The 20,042-nt window shown below is 42.6% G+C and overlaps 1 protein-coding gene across 1 annotated transcript; it reads left to right on the forward strand.

Annotated features, from left to right (window-relative positions):
* Positions 1–2,464: 2,464 nt before the first annotated feature.
* Positions 2,465–14,150, forward strand: MC4R (melanocortin 4 receptor). Its single transcript, XM_078392723.1, has one exon. The coding sequence runs from the start codon at positions 10,148–10,150 to the stop codon at positions 11,141–11,143; it is 996 nt and encodes a 331-aa protein (XP_078248849.1). The 5' UTR covers positions 2,465–10,147; the 3' UTR covers positions 11,144–14,150.
* Positions 14,151–20,042: the final 5,892 nt, after the last annotated feature.

Below are 20,042 nucleotides of genomic sequence, written 5' to 3' on the forward strand. Positions count from 1 at the left end.
ACTCATCACTAAAACACATCACCTGATGTCTTCTCCTAGACATTACAGCATGTCCAATACACATTTTGAGTATTGCACCAGCTACATGGGGTGTTGAGTATTGCACCAGCTACAGGGGACGTGGTGGCGCTGCAGGCTAAACCGCAGAAGCCTGTGCTGCACTGTCAGAAGACCAAGCAGTCGTAAGATCAAATCCACGCGAGGGAGCGCCCGTCGCTTGTCCCAGCTCCCGCCAACCTAGCAGTTCGAAAGCATGCAAATGCAAGTAGATAAATAGGGACCACTTCGGTGGGAAGGTAACAGCGTCTAAGTCGCACTGGCCATGTGACCACGGAAGATTGTCTTCGGACAAAAGCTGGCTGTATGGCCTGGAAACGGGGATGAGCACCGCCCCCTAGAGTCGAACACGACTGGACAAAAATTGTCAAGGGGAACCTTTACCTTTACCTTTACATGTGCTGACCTTGTAAGTGCACACCTGTTATAAAATGGATTCTAAATAGAACACTCTGCTTCATGTACAAAGAGTACATTCTGCATTAAGGGCCACAATACCCTGACATTTCCAAGTTGTTTAAACTGTACAGGTTTTATTTGTATTGGAGCCTCTATGAGAACAATGCACATAGTTTACTGAAGAGTGAAATTGAAGTTGCAGAGGCTATGAAGTGTCTAATTTAAATAAACAAATACATATTGCTACAACACATGCTTTCTCTGGATGTATTGAATGAAATGGAGTGATTCCCACCCACACCCAAATGATTCAGCATCCTCAGACCATGAGCTGTAGGTATTGATTCCAGAGGCAGACTTTTATCTCCAGGGAGGCAAACCAGGTAGAAAAATAAATTAGTTGTGATTGTAACCAAGCCACAAGCTTAGGATTTATCATTTGCCCTTAGAAACACATCATTTTTCTCTCCTTTTTTCGGACCATAGTGCCATTCTTTCCTCTGCCTTAAACAAATTCTTTTAAATTCAGTTCCCCTTAATTCCATTTCAAGGTTCCCAGGATTCTCTTAATTCTCTTTCACTGTCCCCAGGAGAGTCATACTGGAAAAGTTACTTTTTTGTACTACAGAATCCCCTTCCCCGTATGACCAGTAAATAGCATGATCAATTCCACTGGCATGGCCAGGGACGAAAAAAAGTAATACAAAAAACTAAGTTTTTAAAATATTACTCAATTTTTAAATATTGTTTTCATTTTTTTTAAAAAAATATTACTCCATTCTGAGATTTAGGTTGAAAAAAAGTAACTTCAGTGGACTAGAAGTTGTTCCTTCTTCAAACGTTGTCCACATATTCACCTTTTAACATTTTAATAACACCAATATTCACCATAGATGTTTCTTCTTCCTATAGTAATGAGCCCAGCCAATTAGGGCTCACACATGGGTTCTGTTAAAATCAGATTTGACTATGTCAGAGACAGGGAACATTGTTTCTTCGGATGTTCTAGAATTTAGCTCTTAAAATTCTCAGCCTGCAGGGTCAATGGTGAAGAATTATAGCTGGCTTCCAAAATATATATAGGGTCAAAAGTTCTCCCTTGTGAAGATACACGGACACCAGCTAGACTGACTGAGGGATTGGGGAAGTTTTAGTTCAAAAACGCATTCCTCACTCCCACTCAGATCTGTCTATGAGAAGCTCAGAGGAACTGTATCACTTCCTTGTTGGTAAAATAGTCAAGGTATTAACTATTTTGACACTGAATCAGTACAATGTCAAAAGTCACTGTTTGGAAAAGTCACTGTTTGGGAATAGGCAAGATTCTCGAAGTTGTAGTGTGAGACTCCTACTTTTGTCATCTCTGCTAAGAATACGGTAGATGGATGAGTGAAGTCAGGTATTGTCTTCAAGGCACAGGCCTCAAGGTACTAAGGTGCCAAATCTATAAACAGGTTGTCCCTTCCCCCTAACATTTTTGGATTTGTTGTATATCACTAACAAATTGATCAGGTTATGATGTTCTGGATTATAGTATCCAGCCAGTGATTCTTCCAATTTTCTGGTCAAAGTTGTAAATTCATGATTCCTGAACCATACAAGTTGATCATTTTTTTGCCCAGCATCCTGTTCATCAGCACTCAATGGCATAAATTACGTTGCAAGACTTGAAGGTGATATTCTTTCCCATATAGTAGATCCTGCTACCCATAGTGTTCTTCAAGATGACTGTCTTCCTCTAATTCATACAGGTGATGCCACACTTGGATTAACAAAGGCATGATCAAGGATTCCTGAGCAGGGTTTGAGTCAGCAGTCCTGGATCACACCCTTGGAGGCTGGTTGAAAGCAGCCACTGAAGGCCACATTCCAGTGGCAGGAAATGTAAGTCCAAATACAAAAAGCTAGGATTCCAGAACACCAGCATGTTGTAATTTAAAGCCATAGAAAAAGACACTGCAACCTTTAGAATGAGGAACAACCCCCCCCCCCACGAAAGCTGGGAAAGACATCATAAGGAAGGGAATGTGATGACCTGGGTGTGGCGTTTCTCTTAGTTACCCCTGGTTTTCTTCCTACCACTGAGCACATGAAGGCAAACCAAATTCCTCTTCATACGCTGCCAACAGTTGATCACTAAATCAACATACTTTTCTAAAGAAAGATGAAGGTCCATTCATCACTGTCTTTTAAATAAAACAGGTTTATTGATTACAGATGTTTTGATCATAATTCATATGTATCTTCTTCAGGTTTCTAAATCCACAACAACAATCATCTATTTGATCTTACAGTTACTACACACTCTTAATTAAACCCCATATCTCCCAAATATCACTCTGTCTCTCACTCCACTCTCTCCTCTCACTCTGACTCTCTCTCTTCTCTCCAATCAGACTGACTGTTCACTCTCAGGCTCCGCCTTTTTTTAAACCTGTCTCTCGGCTACGCCTATCAACAATATTAGCCTACAACATGAATTATGCATGACTATTTAACATAAGGGCGAAATCCACACTGGGGATGCTAAGAACAGTCTATAAATCACCCAAGTCCTTAATTGTTCAGGGAAGGCAGGGGGAGGATTTAATCTCAGGTAGCCTTGGATTAATTTCAAAAGCCTTCTGCAGGCTACCAGTTTAGGAATTTGCAGCACTCATCTGTTACTTCCTTAGCTGCCCATTAAGTAGGGAAGAAATGGGGGGAGGTAACAGAGAAAGAGGGGGAAATGGAGTGGGCTCTGACCCTATCCAACTAGGAGTTCAACAACATCTACTATCATCAGGCTATTCCAGAGAGGAAAAAGGCCTTTGATGCTGAAAAAAGTTGTCCACCTCCAACGTAGGCCTTTAGAATATGTTGTTGAATCCTTAAGATGTCTGACAAATGGAGAGGTGAGATGACTATGGAACCTCTATTTTTGAGATGGACTGCTATTTACATCAACCCTCATCAATGGCCTGGGTCTAATAGACTCTGGAGTGCATCAGTGTGTGTTCCTTGGCCTTGCATTGTCTATAACACATTCCTTTCCTAGTTCTGGTATTTGTGTCTCCTCTCCTATGCCCTCCGTCATACATCTAGGATCTTGATGATTACAGCAGATAGGAAAAAACAGGAAGATTACAGAAGGATTACAGTATAAGACGGGCCACTACTGCTTTGTCTCCTGTTCTATCTGCAATTTTTGAAAGCCAGCATGACTCTCTAGGGTTGCAACCTAGCAACTGTAGGGTCGAGTAGGTTCTTAAATCAACACTGTAATGTATTATGGCTCAAAACCAGAGAAGGTTAGTTGCTATGAGATCAAAATGGAAATAGCCTTGTCTTGAATGGAGTATGAGTCATAAAGATGAGTTCATGGTGAAAAAGCAAACCATGCTGTTTATATACCACTCCATAATGCTTACGAGTAAAACACTGCCCAGGTAGTTTACAATTCAGTTCTGCAGGCTACAAATTGCCACCGCTCCCCAGCAAGTTGGGCACTCAATTGACTGACCTCAGAAGGATGGAAGGCTGAGTGACCCTTGAGCTGGCTACCTGGGATTGTACCCGGGCTGTGAGCAGAGTTTAGGATACTGCAGTTTAATCACTGAGCCACGAGACTTAAAATAAAGGTTTCTTGAAAATTAGTATGAATCATGTCTCACTGACCTTCTACAGGTCTCTGCCAAGGCTATCTGGTGTGCCCAGGGCGAATCCTTTCCCCCCCCCCCCCCAAGCATTAACCAGAAGAACTCTCCACTGGAGCCTGAAAATTGGGGAGGCAGAAAGAAGTGAAAGATGTGGGCAAGCCTACAAAGAGAATCTCTTGCCAGGTGGAGAATATAAGGAAGGCAGAGGAGGAATGGGAGCATTCTGCAGATAGACAGAAGAAGAGAGTGAAGACAAAGTATCTGCCCCAGAGTAGAGTGATGACGAGCTGGACCCTGCTGGATATGCTGGCTTTGCAGCATCCAGGGGTAGCCCTCAATTGGGCTCTTTCCTTCCCATCTACTGGCCAAGAGGGCTCACCATAGAGAATCCCAAGGATCTCAAAAAGGCTAAACCAAGGGTCACTCCTGAAATTAGGAAGAAAAGTCCAATCAAGTAGAAGGACCTGGCCCCACTCAGCAATGCTGTTTGCACTGCGACTTGCAGTTTACGTTTTTATGCCTATTGCCAAAGGACATTAGAGAAGGGAGGCTGAAGTTTTATAAGCCTTGGTTGAACTATATGGGTGGGAGCTGTGGTGAAGGTAAACCAACTTCACCCCCTGGGAAAAGACTCTATACACTAACACTAACACTGATTCCCCTGTGAAGGATTCAGTAAAGAGAACTGAATAGTGCAAACACAATGTATACAGTTCATAATAAATTCAAGTTGGTTGGTTGGTTGATTACCAACTCTCAGCCTTCTTCAACATGACGAACAACACTGGGGTATTGTTTATAGCTCCCATCCCCTCAGTGGAGGCATACCCCTTCACAAGCTTTCAATATTTTTTTCAAAATGAAAACATGTTCATGTTCACTTCAAATTGGCATGCATATCCATAACCAGCCATATCAGCTCTTAATGAGTTGTTAAGCTTTCTGCTTCTGCTAATGAGCATCTACATATATGCAGCCTTAATGTCTTGGTCACAGCATGAACTCTTTCTGCCACCCATGTTTTGTTTACTGCTGAGGCTGAGGAGAACAAATCATTTGCCAAGACCAGATTGTTACAGTTCACTCTTTCTACACCGGCTGCGAATTCTGAAGGAGGAATAAAACATACCCTCTTAAAGTAGAACAATATAGAAATTTGATAAGCTCTGGTTTGTCTAGCAAACCCACATAGGTGAATAAAATTAATCTTTTTGCTGCTGAACCACCTGGACACCTGCAAGGATTAACCATGCTAAAGAACAGCCACAGCCAAGAGAATGTTTGTATCACCTGAGAGAATCTTCAACATCGTGTTCCAGTGATGCAGTAGTTCATCTACAAATGGAGCAGTGAAAGATAGGGTGGAGTATGGGATGCAAAAGGGGAGTGTGCTTGAACAATAATTGGAGCCAAGAACTATGGCTCAAGTAACCACACCAATTAAACCTTGTTGTTGTTTAGTCATTTAGTCGTGTCCGACTCTTCCTGACCCCATGGACCAGAGCACGCCAGGCCCTCCTGTCTTCCACTGCCTCCCGGAGTTGGGTCAAATTCATGTTGGTAACTTCGATGACACTGTCCAACCATCTCATCCTCTGCCATCTCCTTCTCCTCTTGCCCTTACACTTTCCCAATATCAGGGTCTTTTCCAGGGAGTCTTCTCTTTTCATGAGAAATTAAACATCGGTCAAGATTAAAAACAATTTTGAAAACATTAAAAAAACATTTTAAAAGATCTCAATTCCCAAAACAGAATGTTCCCTAGACACTTATTACTGCTGAAACGGAAAGTCTTTGCCTGACAATAGAAAGATAAGAGGGAGAGGGCCAAGCTGGCTTCTCAGGGCAGTGCATTCCAAAGCTAGGAGCAGCTGCTGAGAAGGACTTCAGTATGGCAGTTGTATTGCAGAGGGCTGAAAATCAACTCCTATTCAGGCATTTTGAAAAGGGTTCATCTGAAAGCTGGAGACGGGAGAGAGTTCTGGCCCTGCCCCATGCCTGTCACCATCTCCAACTGAAGAAGGACAATCTGTGAGTGAAATCTGCTAGATACGGTGCTTCCCATAGAACTGGGAAACTCTGATTTGTCAGGATCTCCAGTGGTATAGAAAGACTCCAAAAACAGCAGAACGTTTCCTCTTGAGAGGGTTCCCTCTTCCCATGGAAACAATAACAAGCAAGGGGAGGGGCCAGAACTCTTTTCCTGTCAACACTTTCAAATTAACCCCCTTTTGAATGTTCCAGTATAGCTCCAATGGCTTCCCATTCTTACCACATATAGCAGTAAGTTGCAACTAGAGGAGGCCCATTGAATTAGTGGAGATTTGGTGAGTCAACATGTATATAAATTCCATTGATTCAATGCTCCTACTCCAGTTGTGCCTTACTACTGGATTTCAGCCATTGCTCAGTGCATAAGAAAAAGCAGAGAAAGGACATTCAACCACAACTACAACTTTTGACTGCTAAAGGGTGTCAATGAGTTAGGAAAAACCTTGAGGGTCTGCCCTGCCATAGTGCATTTCCCCCTCACCTCTGTTCTCTTTACAAGGACATGAAGAGATTTTATAAAGAAATGTAATGCAAGGCAAAATGTGCCACCACATACAGCGCAATTTGACAGTATTCAATATATTGTGCTTCACTCCTTTCTCTCTCTCTCAAGGATGCATTCATTTCTAAGCAGTTTATATTTTTAATGAAGTCCTTTACATTCTCTTCCTTAGTCTGGAGATGCAGAGGGCAATTAACCATCAAAAGTGGAAAAGATCAAGCTGACTGTCAAAATAAAACAGCTTTGCACTGAAATAGGTTTTTTTTTCCAATCTAATTCTTGAAACAAGAGCATCATTTTCACAACCAGTCAAGCAGAAACAGCCTCCGTTCAATGACATTTCCTGCAAATGATCAGGTGAACACTTCATTTTACATTTGTTTCTCTTTTTATGTCAATAATTATTTTCCAGATACATGGCTCCTAGGCCAGCTCCAACAGTAGCTACCTCCATTATGTGATGTGTTTCTGGAAGTGTGCTGCTAAACAAATGACATGTTCTTGAATCTTGAGCAAGATAGTGTGCTTTATAATTGGGCAAGCATAAATGAGTGAGAATTACATATTCTCTGCCCAACAAGACACTCTTGATTCTGCTTAGGGAAATGAAACTGTTTCTTAAGGAAGAGATATAATTCAACCTATCTGTGAGCCACAACTTTGCTGGATGAAAAAAAAAATACCTGAGCAACCAAAATAAATACAAAAATAAAAACATTTAAAAAATAGATGAATGTTTGCTGAATGTTGTCTCCCTTTAACATGAAGGCAAAAAACAGCAACTCCCGTGGAGTAGAAATGATTCCTTGTCCAACTTTCGTGCAAAATAGTCACATCTTAAAATCTTCACTAGGACCAATATTCTTCATAGAAATGGTTTCTTCTTCCCAGAACAGTGACATGTGTAGCATAGCCAATTAGGAATCATATGTGCTCTGAATAATACCAGAATTAGATTTCGTTAGATTAGGGAATCTTGGGCCTTTCAGATAAATTGGACATCGGCTCCCTGAAGACCTTGCCATCATGGCCAATGGTAAAGAAACATGACAATGACACCCAAAATATTTGGGGGCCAAAAGTCCTTCGGCCCCGCCATGCCTGACAATGTTTTTGAGAGCAAGCTAAGTGAATATGTTTAAAATACCACATCTAGGGGTTCCTGGGGGGCAGCATCCAATTCTCTGAACTTTGGGGGCAAAATCTGAGACCAATGGGCTGACCTGTGTGATATCTTGGAGCAAGACTTGGTTATCGGTGGGGCAGACAAAGGTTAGGCTACCTGATCGTGGAAACTTGTAGAAGGAAATCTATGTAAATCTACCCAGAATCCAGGTTAAAACTCAACTAATTAGGTAATACGGCAACCCAGAGTTGCTGGGGACCAATTTTTGGCATCTGGACAGGTGATAAAATATGCCTAAAATTTTCAAGAATTTATGCCATTCTCACCAGACTTCCTTCTGGCATGTCCTTACTACAAAGCACATGACATGCAAAGAATTTTGCCAGGCCCAACACTGCTGCTGTGGCTTGTGGAAGGATGACTAGCTTCCCATGGAAAGTTTTTCTCCCCCAGGCCCTCTGCTGCTGCTTATGTAGCATATCTATCAGGAATAACCATAAATTCTAATGCTGGTATTCCACCCCCTGACTTGTTCGGAATGACATAATGGTCCCAAGTGCATGCAGATACTGCCTCCATTTCCAGTACCACCCATTTGCTCCTGACTGTTTGGTATGCTGACGTTGCACAGTCACAACACACAAATACCTCTGACCTGAGCCAGTGAGATCTCACATCAACTTGGAATGGGATGGGTGCCCGGTCTTTAGATGCCGCTCACACAGAAAAATCAAACTTTATTTTCTTTAAGTGCTACATGCCCTCACATTAGCTACCCATTCTGGAGCTGTATGGAAACAAAGCAGTTACCTGAGACTTCAGCTGGCATCTTGAAACATGGGTACCCTGGTTGCCATCTAGCCACCAGCAAGAATTGACAAGGCTATGCAAAGTTCGTATGGGAGTGGCCTGCTTCTTGTGGGGAAAGCAAGGAAATGAGTGGCTGGTTCGCGCAGAAAGGAACAGATATGTAAATATGCAAAATAGACTCTCCGCTCCCATCTTGGCAACTTGGCTCCAGCCAGCATGTGAACCAAACTGGGACCTTATATACTGGGGTAAAAATATTTTAAATATTAAAGAAGGCCAGCGTTTGTCCATAGACAGTTTCCGTGGTCACATGGCCAGCACGACTAGACACGGAACGCCGTTACCTTCCCACTGAGGTGGTACCTATTTCTCTACTTGCATTTTTACATGCTTTCACACTGCTAGGTTGGCAGGAACTGGGACAAGCGACGGGAGCTCCCTCCGTCGTGTGGATTCGATCTTGCGACTGCTGGTCTTCTGACCTTGCAGCACAGAGGCTTCGGCAGTTTAACCTGCAGCTGGCATAGATGGCTTTAATCTTTGCATAATTACATTATATTTTTGTTACCTTATCATTCACATTACCACACTGCATTATTGTTACCCCTCTCTCTCATACTGGGTGGGGGTGGAGGCTCATTCTGGTACCAGATCAAAAAAAAAGAAGAAGAAGAAAAGAGAAAACAAAACAAAGCCCAAATATGAGGTGTGGTTACTAAAGCAGAGCAAAACCCATTGTGTGTTCTTGGTATCTTTAATCAAAGCAAAGCACACTGAAAAAAAAGATGATTGCATTGTGCTCAAAATAAAATAAGACTGACTGGTAACAAAGTCAAGTGATAATTTCTTTTCCAGTTTGAATGTCTTTATGTGGAAAGAAGTGATGTTAATATCATCACCAGCTCTCTACAAAAATCTAAGAACAAAAATGTGGTCTCTGTTTCTGTTACATTCAGCACCTGTGTAACATCTCAAACTATACATCAGTCTGAAATGCACTTGGCACCTCCTGCTCTCACACATACCTAGCTTTCTATTGGCTGATGAGTCAATCAGAGGAGGGGCAGGCCTCTAACTGCCTCCTCCCCCCAACATAGTATAAGAAACAGCGGCAAGCAGGCAGGCACTGCAAAGAAAGCTCAGTAGCTTTTATGGCTTGAAATGATGTTTTAACTAAGGAAGCAGCGATTTGGAGTATTTTGATTCTTGTGTTTTTGCTCTCACAAAGAATAAGAATGAAATTACTCCTTGAAACTCCAGGCTACAGGTGAGGGAAATGGTACTCAGCTGTATTATCCCTGAGAGTATAAGTGGGTGCAGAAGTGGATAAACACGGCATGATTTGCAGAGCACTGCAAATTTCTCTTGCCCATCGGAGTCTGGTTTTCAGCTATTTCCCACTTTGTCACCACTCGGAACAGCAGCCTACAAATTTGTTCAACTCCCTCACCTGTGAAAACCCCAAGGAAGCAATCAAAGAGGAAGAAATTAAGACTAGTGGATTTAACTCACAAAGAGGAAGTCGGCAAAGCACCCTCTTCTCTTGGACCTGTGCTTTGCAAGATGAACTTGACATACCACTATGGTGTTCACCAGCCTCCGGACTTGTGGAATCACACCTACAGCCATGGCGGTGTCAAGAACCAGTCAGTTGCCAAGGGTTACTCTTCAGAAGGGTGCTACAAGCAGCTCTTTGTCTCCCCGGAAGTGTTTGTCACTCTCGGCTTTGTCAGCCTGCTAGAGAATGTCCTGGTGATCGTAGCCATCGCCAAGAACAAGAATCTGCATTCGCCAATGTATTTTTTCATTTGCAGTTTAGCTGTGGCAGACTTGCTGGTGAGCGTCTCAAACGGCTCAGAAACAATTGTGATCACCCTCTTGAACAACACAGAGGCAGATGCGCATAGTTTCACTGTGAGCATTGACAATATCATTGACTCTGTGATTTGCAGTTCCTTGCTTGCCTCTATTTGCAGCCTGCTTTCCATCGCTGTGGACAGATACTTTACAATCTTCTACGCTCTCCAGTATCACAACATCATGACGGTGAGGCGTGTAGGTATCATCATCACCTGCATCTGGGCTGCTTGCACAGTTTCTGGGGTTCTGTTCATTATTTATTCCGACAGCAGTGTTGTTATCATTTGCCTCATCAGCATGTTCTTCACCATGCTAGTACTCATGGCTTCTCTCTATGTCCACATGTTCATGTTGGCCCGGCTGCATATTAAAAAGATTGCCGTTCTCCCAGGCACTGGCCCAGTTCGTCAGGGTGCCAACATGAAAGGGGCAATCACTTTGACCATTTTGATTGGAGTCTTCGTGGTGTGCTGGGCCCCACTCTTCCTCCATTTGCTTTTCTACATCTCATGCCCTCAGAATCCATATTGCATCTGTTTCATGTCCCATTTTCACTTGTACCTCATCCTCATCATGTGCAATTCTATAATTGATCCACTGATCTATGCATTTCGGAGTCAAGAGCTGAGGAAAACCTTTAAAGAGATTATGTGCTGCAGCAGTCTGAGAGAGCTGTGCGATTTCTCTGCGAAATACTGAATGGATGCAGACAAACTATTGCCCATACGCACTGGCCACAGAGCTGTCCCCTCCAGCACTGTTAAGACTGTGGACGACATCAGCAGGAACTAACATCTTTGCACTGTATTTGTTAATTGTGTTTTTCCTCTTCCATGTTTGTCAACTTGCAAAGGTGATTATTTAACTGTTAAAGTGTGGCTGTTTGTTCTGGTTAGAAATGTCCCAACAGACTGTTATTAGAAGAAAATGACTACATATTTTTTAATATTGTGTGTTGCCAATACAATAAAGCAGACAATTAGAAAGGAACATGCATCCTTGATAAACAATGCATGCCTTGCTCTCTTAAGCAATTCATGTTCAAGAATAGGAGCAGGTTTTTTTGGCCTAGTTCAGTATAAACCTGACCCCCTCCAGTGTTTTGACTGCCTGTTATGGATCAGAAGCTGAGATCCATAACAGGCAACCAAAACATTGGAGGGATTTGGCTTGTTTCACACTGAACGCAGGGAGCTCTGGGGCTAAGGGTTATCTTTTGATCAATAGGAACAACGCTGTCATCTAAGACGCTTCTCAGGAATCACATTGCGTCCCTGAGCTTAAATGTAATCCTCAATGTACCTGATGTGTGGCTGTTATGTGTTGTCAGATCAGAACACATTTAAAGGAACCTGGGGAGGGAAATTGATTGTTCCAGCTATTTATTGTTGTAAACTTTCCTTGTAGTAATTTTTAAAAATGTTATGAAATGGCTTGGTCTTGAAAGGGCAATTAAGAACCAATAGGTTTACAAAACACCTGCTCCTGGTGGAGACGAAAGCTACTAAAATGGGCTTGTTGATATGGTTCTGCATAACTGAGTGCATTTTGGATTCCCCTTACAGAGTTGGCTATGAGGACTGCCATCATGAATGCCTGCTGTTCAAATTTTATTGTCGCATCTTCAGTTTTTAAGGGATATATTTTACACAGCTTGCTCTAAAACCATCAGCCCCTTATTGAGAAAAAATTAGAACGAACATAGCTCCATTGGGGACAGTTATTGCCACTGAATTTGTCTAGGAAGTAAGATTGAAAAATGCGCTTGAAACCATTACAATTTTTCTTTAAAAACTGGAGATGTTATTTTTTTATTGTGACAGAAAGTCATTGCATATCTATGTTTAATTACTGAATTTATGTTAACATCCTTCTATAAAGGATTTAAGGATGTAAAATACAGAGATGACTGTAGCAGTCATACAAGCTAATCTGTTTTTGCTACAACCTAGACGTTCAGCAGCAAAACTGGGCGAAGTTCAGAGAAGTTACTTCGTTGCAGTACCACTCGCAAAATCCCATACCCATCCTGGCTACTCTCTGACCTCAATAATGTTTACTGCATCTGATTCTATATTAAGAGACCTAAACATCTGCTGAACATCTTGTTCCTTTCTTACGCAAGTCAGTCTAAAAAGATATGGTTTTGCACAATGAAAGGGTTCATTACATTGTAGCATCAAATCCCAAAAACATTGGGTTCAGTCACTGAGATGTTTGTACAGGTCAGGCCCCACAAGAATGAAGGGCTTGTTCTAAGGCCAACAGACCATGTACAGGAACATTCCTCAGTAGATTATGCAAATTATTTGTCCATATATAGCAGAGGTGGGCAAAGCGTGGCCCTGCTAACTGAAGGCAATCTCCAAGAGTGTCTTGGTGGCCCCTACATATAGGCATCCTTCAGTCTCGAGAGACTATGGTAACGTACTCTGTATCGAGGAGTGTCCTCTCCAGAGCATGAAGCCTGGGTAAAGTAATATGGAGGATAGGCTGTTACCCAAGCAGCAGATCCCCCCTCTCCACGTTGCTGAAATAGTCCCATGGAAAGGCAAGAGCCAATACAACTGGTTCCAGCAACGTTGCAGGAGTTGGCAGAATGACACAAACTGCCTTTGGGACTCATGGAAAAGGCTTCTAGGTTAACTTCTGAAGCCATTTCCATGAGTGGATATAGTCACAAGGCAGTGGAGGTTTGGAATCAGAGTTTTCCTTCTCCTAGATGGTCTGCCTTCCATGGCTGACGAGCCCCACCTACCCAGTGGCCCCTATGTCACTGTGAAACACTCCCCTCTGGGCAGGGGGAAAAAAATAACCAAAGAAAAAGTGGTTTCATTCTATGATGTTTCCAGAAGCTTTATTTCCCCTCCCACACTGGGATATTACATGGCTCCCCAAAAGCCCTTAAAGTGTCCCAACACCAACACCCCCAAATAAATGTGGGAATTGAACATGGCATTCTGGGCTTTGTAAAGCAAACAATTGGTACTGAGAGACAAAATTTGCCTCCCTCCCAGCCCCATCAAAATTACTCATCCCTGGTTTATAGCATATTGATCCAACATTTCTGGCTTTAACTGGGTAGATAAAAGATGGCCATTTTTTTTTTAAAAAAAGAGCACATTTAATTAAAAACAGCTCAAAAATATTCTACTGAAACAATGATAAAATGCATGAATAAAAGTAGTAGCAGCAACAACAAAACAAGGATATCCCCAAATCTCTCTAGGAAGATGATTTTCTTGCAAACTAGAAATACCCTGCAAGTCAAAAAAGGTCTTTTTCTGATTGCTAAAAGCAAGAATAGACCTAATCAGAGATACAGGGTATTTTCTATGGTGCCCCTTCCTCTCCAGAATAAGCTCCATGGTGAAATATTTTGTTTCTTTTTTCATTGACCTTCAGAAGGCCCCTGAAGACCTTTCCATTCCTATTGGTTCTTGGATTATTCTCAGTGATGAAATTTATTGCCTGTTATTGATACTTCAATGTTTTATCTGCTGCTAAGAATTTTAGATTATTGTCATATTTGATTTATATATGTGCTTGAACATTTCAATATATGTGCTTGAACATTTTCAATGTTTTTGTGTAGTCCTATATTATTTTACTGGTTACTGTAAACCACATTGAAAAGCTATTTTATTCTGAAGGTGGTTTAAATTAAAATGAAAATAAATAAAATTAGATGACGAAGGTCTTGCAGCCAATGCAGTAATTATCTGGGACTGCTTGTCAAATTTACAGATGGGACAAAACTGGGCAGAATAGCTAATACCCTAGAACAGAGGTCCCAAATCCCCAGTCCATGACCCAGCAGTGGTCCGCGGCCTATCTAGGACTGGGGCGTGGACACAGATCTCCTACCCCCTGCAAGTGCCCCCCGTGAGTGCTGTTGTGTGCATGTGTGTGAGTGCGTTCAGTCACTGCCAGCATGCTGTGTGAATGCATGTGAGCGCCCCCCATGAGCGCGACATGTGCATGTGTGCAAGCGAGCTCTGCCCCGCCTGCAGTTGGGGCCCGCCTGTGGGTGGGCCACATCTCCCAACCAGTCTGCAGTTGGGAAAAGGTTGGGGACCACTGCCCTAGAAGACAGAAACAAAATTCAAAGTGACCTTGATAGGGTGGAGCACTGGGCCAAAAGCAACAGAATGAAATTCAACAGGGATAAGTGCAAAATACTGCACCTCAGAAAAAGAAACCAATTCCCAAGTTACAAGATAGGGGATACCTGGCTCAGCAAAACTATGAGCGAGAAGGATCTTGAAATTGTCGTAGATCACAAGCTAAATATGAGCCAACAGTGTGATGTGGCTACAGAAAAGGCAAATGGTATTTTAGGATCCATTAATAGAAGTGTATTTTCTAAATCCCACAAGGTGTTAGTCCCCCTCTATTCAGCACTGGTTAGGCCTCACCTTGAGTACTGTGTCCAGTTCTGGACACCACACTTCATATAATATGAGCATAATCATGTTGTCCAAGTCCCTTCATTCATTTAGGCATGGGCAATTGCTGGTCAAAGAGGAGGGGTTGATGATGTGCTGAATCCTTAGCCCTGAATGGCTACACCTATTCAGTTGCAAACCCCACTCTCCTTTTTTCTTACAGTTAATGAAATTGAAAAATGGTGGTGAGAGGTAGGGATGCTGATTCTCTTTCAAAACATGGAAAATCCCTCACATGCTCTTTGGTATATACACAGAAAGTTTTTGAGCCATTTTCTTTTAATTAAACAAAAACAGGTTTGGGGTTGAGGTGTTATAGGACTCTAGTGATATTGGAGGGGTTATCTTTGGACTGGGGGTGTATGTGGAACACAGGCTACATGTAGCACGCAACTTTGCTACCTGGTTGTTAAAGTTTTGGAATGACTTCTTTCATGCTTTATATATGACAGAGTTACTCAGGAACACTATCAGCTACTGCTTCTTGACAATTAGCCACACAGTGGAACTGTAATAGCTGGCTTCCACCTTTTACCCCCTGTTAAAAAGAGTTACAGCCCTATATTAAAAAACCAATGCCTTCCCCCCACACCTGAACATGGAGCTTTACACCAGGTTCCTTCATCCCACAGTGTTGTACTTGCAATATTTTCTCTGCAATTGCAGTCATTCTATTTGGCTCCTGTCGTACAGGACATGATAATATCTATCTTATTAATTCTCACTTGAAATTTATTTAATGAACACAGACCTACAAGCTCCTCCCCCTTGATAGTGAGATTTGCAAATGCTTGATGAAAATGAAACCAAACAATTGAAATAGATAACATACACATGAATTGTTGTGTGTCATTTTTATACATCAAGCAATCCAGATAAATGTAGTAATTAACAAACATGGAAACTTAATTCACCCATTTCTTCTGACTAGATGCCACCAGTCATTAAATGAGCCCAAGAACAACATTCTAGTACCAGTTCTGGGCAGAATAAAATCCATATTTTACAAAATAGCCTGGAATTGTGACTTATGAGTAGGAGAGCCCAATGAAATTCACCCCACCCCATCAGACTAGAGGAGATTGGTGCAACAAGCACAAAAACACCCCCAGGAAAAACATTCCAATATCTGTTCTGGGCAAAAAATGATATTGTGGAAAACAGCCCAGAACAACATCTGAGCAGGATACTTCAACAAAATTCACCCATCCCTCCAACCTAGAGGAAACTGATGCAACCAATCACAACACATCCCCTGGCACAACATTTTGGCATCTATTCTAAGGAGAAAATCTACATTGTGGACAATAGTCTGGAATGGTGACTTTATTTATTTATTCATTTGATTTATATCCCGCCCATCTGGATTATACGACCATTCTAGGTGACTTCTGAGTAGGACACCCCAATGAAAGTCACCATCCCATCCAATTACAAGGGACTGACACAGTCAGTTGCATAACATCCACAGAAGCAACATTCCAGTACTGATTCCAAGCAGAAAATTCAATATCACACAAAGCAGCCGAGAGTGGCAACTTCTAAGTAGGACAGTTCAACAAAATTCCAAATTCCTGGAATTGGAAAGAAGAGATCAAATTGGAGCAAAAAGCATTAAAACAGCCCCAGGAACAATGTCCCTGTTCAGAACAGAAAAGTGATGTTACAAGGAATAACAACATCAAAATAGTACTAAACCTACAAATTATGACTCACACGCTACTAGAAGGGGACCTATGCAGCAAGCCACAAACCATCCCATGCCAGTATCCAATCTAAGCAGACAATCAATATTGTGCAAAACAGTCTATGATTGCAACTTCCAAATAGTGTAAACCAAATAAATCCTGCTTGTGACTTAGACAGACCTGATGCAGGAAGCCTGAATTTATTTTTAAGGAATGACATTCTGCTACCTGTCTGGGGCTTTAAAAAGGTTAAACAGCAACCTCTGACTCAAAAAAGCCAACCTTCTTTTCCACTCACACAGGCTCAATGGGAGTAATTCAACAAGATTCAAAGAAACCACTTTTTGTTATCCAGAAAACAGCCCAGAATGGAGACTTCTGAATTGGTTTAAAAGCTACCAAATAGACTGTAGCTAGCAACGAATCTTCCATGGGAACCATCTACTGGTATCAACAAGGAGTCAAGGTGCCAGTAGATGCTTTCAGCTTTAGATTAAAATGGCTGCCAGTTCGTTGCGGTTCTCAACATTTGGATTGAGAGATTGTTTTTGTCTGGAAGTAATAAGGCCATGTACTATATGGAAGAGTTTTACCTGATGTTTGGAAGCCACCTCAATTAGCTGGATATTGTGGCTCCTTTTGGTGGTCTTGAATTTATTTTGATATCTTAAAGATGCATTCTGGACTGCCACCAGGTTGAATCTTGTGGAAGTGTTCCTCTATCTGCTATCTAGCCTTCTTCACAATTGCTTCATTGCACTTAACTCCTCTGTAAACTACGGAGAAAGCTGGGCTCTACCTCAAAGAGGGCCTTTAGGGACAATCGTGTCTAGAGCTCAGATCACCTCTAAGTACCAGTGTCAACCATATCAGCCAGAAAACCCCATAGAATATCCTGGAAACCAGTTGGATTCATCAGTCTTTGAGGGCAGACCATGGTAATAGGTCCTTCCTCACAGTTGTGTGGAGTCCAGTTCTCAGCAAGAGATGATCTGACCATGACAATGGGGAGGACTCAAAGTTCACCACCTTCAGATCATTCTGTCCCTGTCCTGACATGAACACTAAACTGATGATGTGACTTGAAACCTGTGTGGATCCTGTGGCTTGCTGGGGCAGGCCCATGGTCTGCTCCAACCAGCTGTGTCTCTGAGTGTAAACTGAACCCCCCTGGAAGTAAAAGTAGGAGTGTAGGGAAATGATTCTGCTGTAGAGAGCATATTATTTAGTCTAGTAATTTTCCATTAGTCTATGTACTTTCCATATATCTATGTGCCATGTGGACCTGTCTTTAAGGCAACAGGAAGAAGTGTTTTCTCATTTCCTCTTGTATTGTGTGATGCAGATTGTAGGCGGGCGTATGTAGGCCTAGAAAACTATGTAACAGGCTGTAATCTGCTGGAGAGGCGTTTTATGGAGGCAATAAATCTCTCTCGGACAGTGTGTGGCTAGGAGGGGACGAAGGAATACAGGGGAGAACAAAGAGGACGCTGCAAAGAGAAGTTAAGAGGCAGACGCAGACTTTTCCTGCCTAAAAGAGCTGCTGAGACATAGAGACGATGAGAGACTGAGAGACAGAGAGAAAGTCTTTTTCCCTGGCCATGCTGGAAAGAACTAACAAAGAACATATGCAAAAGTTTTTCTTGTGTCCATGAGTGATTATTTTACAGCACCCACACATTTTCCAAGCAGGTCTTGGACAAGTGGTGCCCCGTGTGTGAGAAGAACGTGATACAGGAGCCATAAATCTTCAGCTAACGACCACGGAACGACGGTAGGAAAGCCGTGTTCTGTTCTACCACCTCACTCTGCATGAGCTCGGCGCGCCTTTCATCCTTTTAAAGGATCCCATAGGGTGAGTAGGAATTGGTCTAAATAAGCTACACATCATGGCCCCATCGGTGCAACGTAACCTCCTTTTCAATCCAGAATTCGAGGCTGCTCTGCTCAAAAAACTTCCTCAACTTCTGCCTCCAGCCTCCTTGGCCCCCCTGCTGCATTCTCTGTCTCATTCTGACAAGCCGAGGAAGACTTCCTTCACAATCCCAGATTAATTAAAAGCATTGCCTCTCAGTCTTCCTCCTTTAGACACTGGCTGTGTAATTTCTGCTGTCGTTCAGGGAGCAGCAGAAGCACAGAGAGATGTGCCAGCTGTTTCTTCTAGTTGTGAACTGCTTCCATGTCAAGGGATCTGCGAACTGCAACTCAGTTTCAAAGACAAAGAGACAGAGGCTCTCCCAGAATTCTCATCCGCCCAGTGCCTGGCCCCTAGTGACTGGAGCAGGGGTCTCCTTCCACCAGCAGAAGGACTCATTTGCCTTCCAGGATGGCAAGATTTAGCATCTCAGCACGCAGGAATTAATGCTGTTGCAAACCCTGATGGTCCTCTAATGTATTTGGAAGAGGCTCCTGTTAAACTCCGTCTCACAGACGCAGTTCTCGCTCACAGACCAGAAGCAGCTATAAAAGCTTGGAAGCAGACAACAAACACAACTGCATGCTTTCCTTCCCCCCTGGCCAGCCTGGACACAGCTACTTTGGTTTCTCCGCTTGGCCGGCAAAAGTCACATTGCATCACAGAGAAATGGGACTATGAGCCACCCCCAGACCCAGACCCAGGGAAAATAATAGGGGATCTGCAGGATCTCTTTGATGTCAAAGCATTTGCTGCATCAAATAAGGAAAGGGAGGAGGAAGAAAATCCAAGGGGAATAGATGTTACACTACAACATGAGGCTTGCCTTGAAGGGCTATATGTTCTTGGGCTTGGCATGGCAGTTATCCAGATCATCAAAGAACGCCCACACCTGGCCATCGAGATGGGAGGTCCAATCCAGGGTCTAGTGGATACAGGAGCTTATGTCACAGCCACAGCTAAGAAAGAATGGCCCCCACCTGGCTAGTAAGAAATATGGATGCTGTATATGGGATGAGGTGAACCAACTCCTTAAAGTTTTCCCCCATCGCCTTCTAATCTGGAAGAAGCATTGTTACTCTCAAGTGACTTGCAAAGGGGTTGCAAACATCCTGCACAATTTGATCCATGTTTTTCACAAAACTGCAAATCCTATCACACCTTGCATTGCTGAGTTTCCTGAGTAGCTGAGCATATGGGACTTCATACAAGCCTGCATAAGTCTTACAGTAATAAGAAGCACAATAACAACTTTTTACCTTCCATGGTTCCCAAAGTTTTCTGCCTGAAGCAGCTATCTCTGTGTGTCTAATGTTAGGGCCAATTCTACATATGCAAAAGTTTGTTTCAGATTGCTGCCAAGAGCCATGACTGCATGGGTGTAAGTTTGCTCTGAGTTTATGACTGCTCAAGTCTGCATATGACTGTGTTATGGTCATTGCTCCATGATGCCACCTGGACATTTTTACAGGTATCTTTTTATTATGAGACCAGTCAATCCTCCACAGTTAATATAAATTAGAGTAAGAATGTGCCACAAGTAGGCC

The sequence above is a fragment of the Pogona vitticeps genome, chromosome 4 (assembly GCF_051106095.1).
Source record: "Pogona vitticeps strain Pit_001003342236 chromosome 4, PviZW2.1, whole genome shotgun sequence".
In the NCBI taxonomy this organism is placed as follows: domain Eukaryota; kingdom Metazoa; phylum Chordata; class Lepidosauria; order Squamata; family Agamidae; genus Pogona; species Pogona vitticeps.

Excerpts from the sequence above, each read along its gene's own strand:
- MC4R (XM_078392723.1), top strand. The coding sequence starts at position 10,148 with ATGAACTTGACATACCACTATGGTGTTCACCAGCCTCCGGACTTGTGG.